Source organism: Ovis canadensis, chromosome 22, assembly GCF_042477335.2.
Source record: "Ovis canadensis isolate MfBH-ARS-UI-01 breed Bighorn chromosome 22, ARS-UI_OviCan_v2, whole genome shotgun sequence".
Taxonomy (NCBI): Eukaryota; Metazoa; Chordata; class Mammalia; order Artiodactyla; family Bovidae; genus Ovis; species Ovis canadensis.
Window position 1 is genome coordinate 16192717 of NC_091266.1, and position 11327 is coordinate 16204043.

The 11327-nt window shown below is 39.2% G+C and overlaps 1 protein-coding gene across 1 annotated transcript; it reads left to right on the plus strand.

Annotated features, from left to right (window-relative positions):
• The first annotated feature begins 6020 nt into the window (after window positions 1-6020).
• LOC138427823 (SERPINE1 mRNA-binding protein 1-like) lies at window positions 6021-9455 on the plus strand. The gene has a single exon (XM_069567836.1). The coding sequence runs from the start codon at window positions 6980-6982 to the stop codon at window positions 8138-8140; it is 1161 nt and encodes a 386-aa protein (XP_069423937.1). The 5' UTR covers window positions 6021-6979; the 3' UTR covers window positions 8141-9455.
• The last annotated feature ends 1872 nt before the right edge of the window (window positions 9456-11327 follow it).

An 11327-nucleotide genomic window follows, 5' to 3' on the forward strand; every position in this document is an offset into this window, starting at 1 on the left:
TAGATTCTAAAGTTCTGTGAACCCAGAAAGAAATATACAGTTTTCAAACTGGTTATACATATTTTTTACAACAGGGGGTTTTGGAGATTGCATTTCTTTCTCTAGAGAAAAACATCTCATAAATATTCCTTTGGAATTTAGTCAAGTATTTATAACTTTAGCTCAGAGGTGGAATTGTTGGCAACTGTAAATATTTCTGACATTATGCCTTAATGCTTCTCCTCTCCAAAGTCACAGAAAGCACGGTCCAGGGCTTTCCCCTTGTTGAAATAGTAGTACACAGAGCTCACAGGAGTGCAATGGGATAGAATGAAAAACTGGCTTCTCAATCTACAAGGATGAATGCTATTTAAAATCAGAGAATCCAGAGTGATTGGATCCAACTCGAAGGATCCTCCTTTTTTTTTTTTTTTCAACATTGACCCATTTTATTCTTCTCAGAAATATCTTAAATTTATAGAAAATAATATCATCTAGTTTTTAATTTAGAGCAACATGACATACATCCATATACAACTTTGAGAACTTCATATCTCTATGGTCCGCTTAAAAAATCAGAGCTAAAGTTATTTGAGACACTAGAGATAATGAGTAGGATCCTCCTTTTAAATAAATAACATAAAAATGATTTACTTTGTTCATGGAGAAAGCAAATTTCTCTCCTTTTTTTTTTTTTTTGGATTTTCAATGACAAATCCGTTATAAATAAATTAGATAATGTGGTTACTATCTATTTTCCCATGATTGATTGGATAAAAAGAGCTTTTGCTTGGTTTAGTCCTTCACAGTCAGACTCCTTTGCTTGATGAAAGGTGCTTTCAATGATGAACTGACTGAAATAACTCAAGTGGCAGAAAAGATAGAGCTATTTGCATACAGCCTCTGTGGTTTTGCCTGATAAATGTGAACTGCTTTATCTAGGTTTCCAATAAATAATTTGCCTACATTGTAATGAAAATGATAATGGAATATCCCAAATGCTATGCCAATGTCCTGTTCATCATGAATTGTCCATGTAATTGCTACAGTTTTCTGCATTGTGTGAACTATAGGGATCAGGCAAACAGATGCTTTGCAAAACAGAAAGTTGCTAATGTAATTTGACTGGGAAGTAGGAAAGCTGATGATAAACAGTGAAAAGATCTCTCCCCCCTTAAATACCTCATAAATCATAGAGCACATTTAAGCCTGATAATTAATTTGAGCTTAGTTTTGAAGTGAGACAGAAATTTTTGCATGTTTTGAATTATTTTGTTAATTTCATATAGTTGGCAGTTGATGTAATCTATGCCAAAATCATCCTACAGACGTGTTCTGTTTAACCTTCATGCTGTTCCCCTCCACCCCATATTTCCATTTACCATCATCTTGTTTTTCTTATAGTCAAATAAAAAGAAAAATGCAATTAAGTCATAAGAATATTTTCCCATTAAAAGTACAGAGTGAAGTAAGTCAGAAAAGTACCAATACAGTATATTAACACATATATATGGAATTTAGAAAGATGGTAATGATGACCCGATATGCGAGACAGCAAAATAGATGATATAAAGAATAGACTTGGACTCTGTAGGAGAAGGCAAGGGTGGGATGATTTGAGAGAACAGTACTGAAACATATATATTACCATATGTGAAGTAGATGACCAGTCCAAGTTCAATGCATGAAACAGGGCACTCAAAGCCAGAGCACTGGGACAACCCAGAGGGAGGGAATAGGGAGGGAGGTGGGAGAGGGGTTCAGAATGGGGGACACATGTGCACCCATGATTGATTCATGTAAGTGTATGGCAAAAAACCACCACAATATTATAAAGTAATTAACCTCCAATTAAAATAAATACATTAATTTAAAAAAAAATTTAAAAAAGGAAGGATAAACATAAAATTCCAAAACTCCTCCTCTGACAATTTATGATTCCATATAAAGAAACAAAATGTAACAAAAAAAGTAGAAAAGTAAAATCCAAACCTAGAAGGTCATGGCTTTTCTAGAAGAATCAAAGAACGTGTGTGTGTGTTTGTGTGTATGTGTGACTGGAGGGTACTCTATATGCAAAAAGGGTCTTTGTCAAAAGAGTAAACTTAAATCACCATTACATAACAAACCTTGTCTGTTTCTTTTCTTAGCATTTTCTATCTGAACCCTATATGTCATTTTGGTTTGAGAGCACTATTTTAAATAAGAATGGAATTTTCTCTTGATGCTTTGTACTTTTTTCCCCTCCTGTTTTTTTTTTTTCCTACTTTTCCATTTCTAGTAAAAAGTGATCATGTCTTTAGTAAAAAGCGAACAATGTCTCAATTTATTATTATTTTTTTCTTACTTTTTTTTTTTAGTTTTTTATTTTTTTTTAATTTAAAAATCTTTAATTCTTACATGTGTTCCCAAACATGACCCCCCCTCCCACCTCCCTCCCCATAACATCTCTGTGGGTCATCCCCATGCACCAGCCCCAAGCATGCTGTATCCTGCGTCAGACATAGACTGGTGATTCAATTCTTACATGATAGTATACATGTTAGAATGCCATTCTCCAAAATCATCCCACTCTCTCCCTCTCCCTCTGAGTCCAAAAGTCCGTTATACACAGCTGTGTCTTTTTTCCTGTCTTGCATATAGGGTCGTCATTGCCATCTTTCTAAATTCCATATATATGTGTTAGTATACTGTATTGGTGTTTTTCTTTCTGGCTCACTTCACTCTGTATAATCGGCTCCAGTTTCATCCATCTCATCAGAACTGATTCAAATGAATTCTTTTTAACATGTGAGTAATACTCCATTGTGTATATGTACCACAGCTTTCTTATCCATTCATCTGCTGATGGACATCTAGGTTGTTTCCATGTCCTGGCTATTATAAACAGTGCTGCGATGAACATTGGGGTACATGTGTCTCTTTCAATTCTGGTTTCCTCGGTGTGTATGCCCAGCAGTGGGATTGCTGGGTCATAATGTAGTTCTATTTGCAATTTTTAAAGGAATCTCCACACTGTTCTCCATAGTGGCTGTACTAGTTTGCATTACCACCAATGCCTATTCTGTATCTAATTGTTCAAGGTCCTGAAACATTGCTTGAGCATTGGTCTTAATTTTGGCTGAATATTGGAGTCCTCTGGAGAGCTTGAAAAAACAAACAAACAAATAAGCAAACCACCCCACCAACCTCATATATAGGTCTCATCTCTACAGATTCTGATTTAATTCATCTTTCACTAGGGAGAACAAGATGGTGGAGGAGTTGGTGGATGTGGAGTACATCTCTCTCCACGGATACATTAGGAATACACCTTCAGACACAGAAGTGCATGCAGAACACCAGCTGAGAGCAGACAGGAGTACATGACCAGTGGAAAAGAATATATAGACCTACACAAAACTCAGTAGGATGAAGGAACTAGGAGGAAAACCAGGAGTGTTAGTAGGGCTGGACCTGCCCTGAGCAGGTGGGGGAACTGAAGCAGGGGTCCAATCACCACATTGGGGCAAATATCTGAGTCAGAGGAGAAACATTTAAGGCTGAGAGTGAAACAGCTGATCTGTGGCAGCCTAAATGGAATGAGAATCAGACAGTCCTTGCCACAGCCATACAAACCCTGGACAGGGTCATAGATCCCCTGGAAGTTACAGCGGCTGGGAGCTGGAGTTTAGGGATTGTGGAGCAATCCCAGGGTAAGGGCTGCTGTTGACTGCAGAGAGATGGATTGAGGGGATGTAAGGGAGGAGATCCAACCAGTCCATTCTGAAGGAGATCAGCCCTGGGATTTCTTTGGAGGGAATGATGCTGAAGCTGAAACTCCAGTAATTTGGCCACTTCATGTGAAGAGTTGACTCAGTGGAAAAGACTCTAATGTTGGGAGGGATTGGGGGCAGGAGGAGAAGGGGATGACCCAGGATAGATGGCTGGATGGCATCACTGACTCGATGGACGTGAGTCTGAGTGAACTCCAGGAGTTGGTGATGGACAGGGAGGCCTGGTGTGCTGCGATTCATGGGATCGCAAAGAGTCGGACATGACTGAGTGACTGAACTGAACTGAAGGGAGGAGATTGTGGTGGGAAATGCCTATGGATGAGGAAAGCCAGGCAGCCATGGAAGCAAGATGATACTTCTGAGTCACATGTAGTGGGTGGAGCCATCACCATAGCCTCTCTCCCCCGACAAGCCAGTACTGGCAGCTGCACAATAGAGAGGCTGGCCCATCAAATGCCTGATGCACTGAGCAACAGAGAAGGACCCCAGGCAAGGCGGCCCCTCTATGTGCCTTAATGGGTGGAGCTATGGAGAAAGACTGGCCAAAGAGGCCTTCTGATTGCCAGCTACAAGAGGCTTGAAAAAAGACTCTAATAGGGCCATAACTCTTGTGATGAAGGCAGTCCATGTCGCTGAACACTTGGTGCCACTAGAGTCCCCCAAGCCAAGCAGCTGTGCCACCTTCACACTCAACTCTCACTGTGGTAGAGCTGCCATAGGCAAAAAGTGTCTTGCATCTATGTGCACAGGGTTGCTTTGGTAGTGTCCAACTTTTTCGACCCTGTAGACTGTGGCCTTCCAGGCTTCTCTGTCAGGGAGAGGGGTTCTCCAGGAAAGAATACTGAAGCGTATTGGCCAATATTGATTGTCACACCCTTCTATAGCATTACATTTCCTGCTGCCCTAGCTGCCAACTCCCCTGAGTACCTGGTGTTGCCAGAACCCCTGCAACCCAAGTAGCTGTGCCAGCTGCAAATTGGCCCTCACAGGGGCAAACCCAAGCCCTCCAGGGAAGCCTCAAGAGCAAACCCCAGTGGACAATCCACATCCAGAGGTGGAAATAAAACCACAATTGAAACCTGGGGGCAGTGTGAATAATAAAGACCCAAACCTTCCCACCAGCCGCACAGCCTGCAGATTAAACCCACATGATCAACTAGGCAGACTGTGTCTATGGAATATATAAAAGGTCATTGAGAGTGCCCACAAAAGAAAAGGCACTAGTGCTGATAGCTGTGGACACTGGAGGCAAGAACACAGAGTAGGACCAGATTAGAACCTGAGCTGCCCCCACAACAGGTCCAGAGATCAGCAGTGTTTGAGGGCATCATAGGGAGGTGAGGTGGACTGTGACTCCCAGCAAGGGAAAGGACTCTAACAGTAGTGACACAGGAAAAACATTTATTATTCTTATGTTTTGACTTGTTCTGTATATTCTTTTTTTTTTCTCCCACCTATGTTGTAGTTGTCCATTTTATTGGCGCTATGAAATCTAAGTAAGCTTTTGAGCTTTTTTTCCCTCAGTCACCTTTTTTATTGTTGTTATATACCTCTGCTTCGATGTTGGGCTTTTGCATTTCTGTGGTGTTTTCCTTTTTTCTTTCTTCTTCCATTCTTCCCCCCCTTCTTTATAATTTTAACTTTAATTTTTAAAACCTATTATATTTTTTTTCTACATTTGTTCCTTTGTTTGCCTTTCCTACTGTTCTTTTCCCCTTGTAGTTAATCTTTAGTGTGTACAAATCTTCTTCATCTACCTCTATTTAACTTTGCATAACAATTCTTTCTTCCTTTTCTTTCTTTCCTTTCCTCTCAGCATTTGTTAGCTTTGTTTTCATTGCTTTATTCCCCTATTGGCACCTTGCTTTAGTTTTGCTTTCCATTTTGTGCTTTAGTTAGTTTTGTTCTTAACTGGTAAATACAATTTTTAATTTCCTTTGTTCTCCAGGTACTTTATTTTTGTTGGACTGTTTGATTTTGCTCATGGATGTATATGTATATGTATATATTCCATTATTTTAATTATTATTTGTCTGATTTTATAAATGCCATTTTTCTGGAGTTCATCTTTGGTTTTTCATTTTTGAATATTTGTTTTAATCTCACTTAATGCCATAACAACAAGTGTTATCTTCATTCCTGACCAGAGATCAAGCCCTGAGCCTTTGGAGGGGGGACACTGACTCCAGACCCTAGACTACCAGAAAACTAACCCTAGGGAGTATCAGATCATGAGAACTCACACAAAGGGAACCACTTGAAGATAAGACTCAGCATCACCCAACCACCAGTAGCACCTGTGCAGGATGCCTCATCTAAACAACAAATAAAACAAATATACAAACTCAATCATCAGCAGACAGGATTACCACCTCACTCAGCCCTGCCCATCAGAGGAAAAACAAGCAAACAAAAACTCAGCACAAATCTCACCCTATACAAAGCTTACCCAAACCACTGGACCAACCTTAGGAGGGCAGAAACCAAAAGGAAGAAAGAATTCAACCTTGAAGCCTGGGGAAAGGAGACCTCAAACACAATAAGTTAAAAAAAAAATAATGGAAAGACAGAGAAATACTACACAAATAAAGGAATAAACTAGAAACACAGAAGTCCAAAGAAATGAAGAGGTAATAGGCAAACTCCCTGAAAAAGAATTCAGAATAATGATAGTAAAGATGATCAAAACCCTCGAAAACAAAATGGAGAAAATGCAAGACTCAATTAAAAAAGACCTAGAAGAATTAAAGAGTAAACATACAAAAACACAATTACTGAAATTAAAAATACTCTAGAAAGAATCAATAGCAGAATATCTGAAGCAGAAGAATGAATCAGTGAGCTGGAAGATAAAATGGTGGAAATAACTTCTGAAGAGCAGAATAAAGTAAAAAGAATTAAAAGAACTGAGTATAGTGTCTCAGAGACCTCTGGGACCATATCAAACGCACCATTTGAATTATAGGGGTCCCAGAAAAAGAAGAGAAAAAGAAAGGGATTTGAAGAGATTATAGTTGAAAATTTCCCCAACATGGAAAAGGAAATAGTCGATCAAGTCCAAGTCCAAGAGGCACAAAGAGTCCCATATAGGATAAACTCAAGGAGAAACACAACAGCTCTCTCTCTCTCGGCCCGGCCATCTTGTGGGAAGAGCTGAAGCAGGCGCTCTTGGCTCGGCGCGGCCCGCTGCAATCCGTGGAGGAACGCGCCGCCGAGCCACCATCATGCCTGGGCACTTACAGGAAGGCTTCGGCTGCGTGGTCACCAACCGATTCGACCAGTTATTTGATGACGAATCGGATCCCTTCGAGGTGTTGAAGGCAGCAGAGAACAAGAAAAAAGAAGCCGGCGGGGGCGGCGTTGGGGGCCCTGGGGCCAAGAGCGCAGCTCAGGCCACAGCTCAGACCAACTCCAATGCGGCGGGCAAACAGCTGCGTAAAGAGTCCCAGAAAGACTGCAAGAACCCGCTGCCCCCCAGCGTCGGCGTGGTTGACAAGAAGGAGGAGACGCAGCCGCCTGTGGCGCTTAAGAAAGAAGGAATAAGACGTGTTGGAAGAAGACCTGATCAACAACTTCAGGGTGAAGGGAAGATAATTGATAGGAGACCAGAAAGGCGACCACCTCGTGAAAGAAGATTCGAAAAGCCACTTGAAGAAAAGGGTGAAGGAGGAGAATTTTCCGTTGATAGACAGATTATTGACCGGCCTGTCCGAGGCCGTGGTGGTCTTGGAAGAGGTCGAGGAGGTCGTGGATGTGGAATGGGCCGGGGAGATGGCTTTGATTCTCGTGGCAAACGTGAATTTGATAGGCATAGTGGAAGTGACAGATCTGGCCTGAAGCATGAGGACAAACGTGGAGGGAGCGGATCTCACAACTGGGGAACTGTCAAAGATGAATTAACTGACTTGGAACAATCAAATGTGACTGAGGAAACACCTGAAGGTGAAGAACATCCAGTTGCGGACACTGAAAATAAGGAAAATGAAGTTGAAGAAGTAAAGGAAGAGGGTCCAAAAGAAATGACTTTGGATGAGTGGAAGGCTATTCAAAATAAGGACCGGGCAAAAGTAGAATTTAATATCCGAAAACCAAATGAAGGTGCTGATGGGCAGTGGAAGAAGGGATTTGTTCTTCATAAGTCAAAAAGTGAAGAGGCTCATGCTGAAGACTCAGTTATGGATCATCATTTCCGGAAGCCAGCAAATGATATAACATCTCAGCTGGAGATCAATTTTGGAGACCTTGGCCGCCCAGGACGTGGTGGCAGGGGAGGACGAGGTGGGCGTGGGCGTGGCGGACGTCCAAACCGTGGCATCAGGACTGACAAGTCAAGTGCTTCTGCTCCTGATGTGGATGACCCAGAGGCATTCCTAGCTCTGGCTTAACTGGATGCCATAAGACCACCCTGGTTCCTTTGTGGACCCTCCTCTTTGAGGCTTGCATGCTTAAGGATCCCAAACGACTAAGAAATTTAAAAAAAAAAAAAAAAAACAAAAAAAAAGACTGTCATTCATACCATTCACACCTAAAGACTGAATTTTATCTGTTTTGAAAATGAACTTCTCCTGCTACACAGAAGTAACAATATGGTAGTCAGTTTTGTATTTAGAAATGTATTGGTAGCAGGGATGTTTTCATAATTTTCAGAGATTATGCATTCTTCATGAATACTTTTGTATTGCTGCTTGCAAATATGCATTTCCAAACTTGAAATATAGGTGTGAACAGTGTGTACCAGTTTAAAGCTTTCACTTCATTTGTGTTTTTTAATTAAGGATTTAGATGTTCCCCCTATTACAAACTGGTTTTAAATATTGGACATAATATCAGTTTTAATACCTGCTTTGCATTTTCACACATGGTCAACTGGGACATGTAAACTTTGTCAAATTTTATGCTGTGTGGAATACTAACTACTTTATGTATTTTAACTTAGTTTTAATATTTTCATTTCTGGGGATAAGGTGTTTTTCACTTCTCATGATAGCTGTTATATATGCTAAATCTTTATATACAGAAATACCAGTACTTGAAAAATTCAAAGCACATTGGTTTATTAACCCTGCTCCTGCATGGTTCATTAGGTTCAAATTATAATTGATTCAATTTCAATTATATTTACTTTTAAAATATCACTTGCCCATTTTAAAAATCAGTCTAGACACCTTACTGCTAAAAGTTGTTTAAGCTACTTATTGTTGGTAGACACATACTGTCAAGTGAAGTAGTTTTATGGGTGTTGGATTTTTCCTCCTCCAATAGGGTGGGTGGAACAAGTTAATTTGGCTAATGTGTTAACATTTAAACTGCTCTGTAAAGTAAGTGGCCGCTCAGTATGATTTGTATGTGTGAAAGGTCCCAAAATCAAAATTGTACATCCATAATCAACCCTTTAACTCTCCCTTGTTCTAAAGAAACCAAAGGGCACTGGTTAGTATGGTAAGGTTGGAGGTTGTTAATTTCTGGGATTATAAGGTTGGAACAGCAGCACCATCCATGAAATGAAAACCAAAAATTTTACTGTTTCCAAATTTCCTATATTGCTATTAATTTTTGTCTTGATAGATTCTGTAGAAGGTAACAAGTATCTTTTTACCTCTTCCTCTGTTACAAAATTAGGTTAATAATGGATTCTTTGATCAAGAGCATCACCACTTACTAAAACATACATGGAGAGAATAATAAACAGCCTTTCTAGGATTTTTTTTAAAGTCTTCTGCAACATTGATTAACAGGAAAGGGGCTTTATTTACAGGTTTAAAGATCTTTTTGTCACTATTAGTAATTTTCTATCTATGTGGTAATGTCCAATTTAAAAAATACTTGATATAAGACATTAAGTCATAAAATGTCTGTTTAGCTCATTAGTTTTCCCCGATACTTCTAAAGGAGAAACCATACAGTACAAGAGTTTCGCATTGGGATTGGATTAATTAATTAAGTGACCTGTTAGTTTGACATTTTAGGAAGGAGGTAATTGGTTTTTTTAAATGGTGGATAAACTTGTGCTGGTGTTTTGGATCTTATGATGCTGAGCATGTTCTGCACTGGTGCTAATGTTAAACATAATTTTATATTTACAAACATATCTGCTACCCAGAGGCAAGTATTAATTTAGTCCATATGGACTATTGACCCCTCTTGAGATTGCAACATACACATTCCTAAACATACCCATACATAGTGTGTTTAAAGTATCTTAACTCATTTTTGGACACGAACATGTAACAAACCTGATTTCTAGCAACATATAGAAAACACCTATTAAAAAAAATAAGTTCTACTCATTGTCAGCCATTGCTGGCATTCTGTCACTAGAGAATACACAGCAATATCTGGTATGTTGCAAGCTTTCAAGATAGCCTGGATTTTAAAGTCAGTCCATTAGTTGTATCTGATGGATGTAAATTTGCCTCCTAGTTCACTTTGTGTCACGAGCTAAAACTGTGAACCTAACTTTCTCTTATTGGTGGGTAATAACTGAAAATAAAGATTTTATTTTCATAAAAAAAAAAAAAGAAACACAACAGTACACATACTAATCAAACTAACAAAGACTAAACACAAAGAAAGAATATTAAAAGCAGCAAGGGAGAAGCAACAAGTAACACACAAGACAAACCCCATGTGCTTAACAGCTGATCTTTCAGCAGAAACTGCAGGCCAGAAGACAATGGCAGGATATATTCAGTACTGAAAGGGAAGAATCTACAACCAATATTATTGTACCCAGCAAGGATCTCATTCAAAATTGGTGGATAAATAAAAAGCTTTTCAGACAAGCAAAAGTTAAAAGAATTCAGTACCACCAAACCAGCTTTACAACAAATGTTAAAGGAACATATATAGTTAAGAAATACAAGAGAAGAAAAAGGATCTACAAAATCAACCCCCAAACAATTAAGAAAATGACAATAGGAACATATATTTAAATGTAAATGGATTAAATGCTCCAATCAAAAGACACAGACTGGCTGAATGGATAGAAAAGCAAGACCCATATATATATGCTGTCTACAAGAAATCCAGTTCAGACCTCAAGACACATAGACTGAAAGTGAGGGGGTGGAGAAATATATTTCATGTAAATGGGAAGCAAAAGAAAGCTGGAGTAGCGAACCTCATGTCAGACAAAATAGAGCATAAAATAAAGATTACAAGAGATAAGGAAGGATACTACATAATGATCAAGGGATCAATCCAAGAAGAAGATATAACAATTATAAATATCTATGCACCCAACATAGGAGCACCTCAATACATAAGACAAACACTAACAGACATAAAAGGAGAAATTGACAGTAACAGAACAATAGTAGACTTTAACACTCCACTCACATCAATGGATAGATCATCAAAACAGAAAATTAATAAGGAAACACAAGTCTTAAATGATACATTAGATGAGATGGATCTCACTGATATCTTCAGGACATTCCTTCCAAATGCAGAACAATGGACCTTCTTCTCAAATGCACATGGAATATTCTCCAGCTAGACCACAGCTTGGGCCACAAATCCAACCTCAGTAAATATAAGAAAATTGAAATTGTATCAAGTATCTTCAACCAC

What these genes read in the sequence shown, in the direction of transcription:
- LOC138427823 (XM_069567836.1), top strand. Translation starts at nt 6,980, where the DNA reads ATGCCTGGGCACTTACAGGAAGGCTTCGGCTGCGTGGTCACCAACCGA.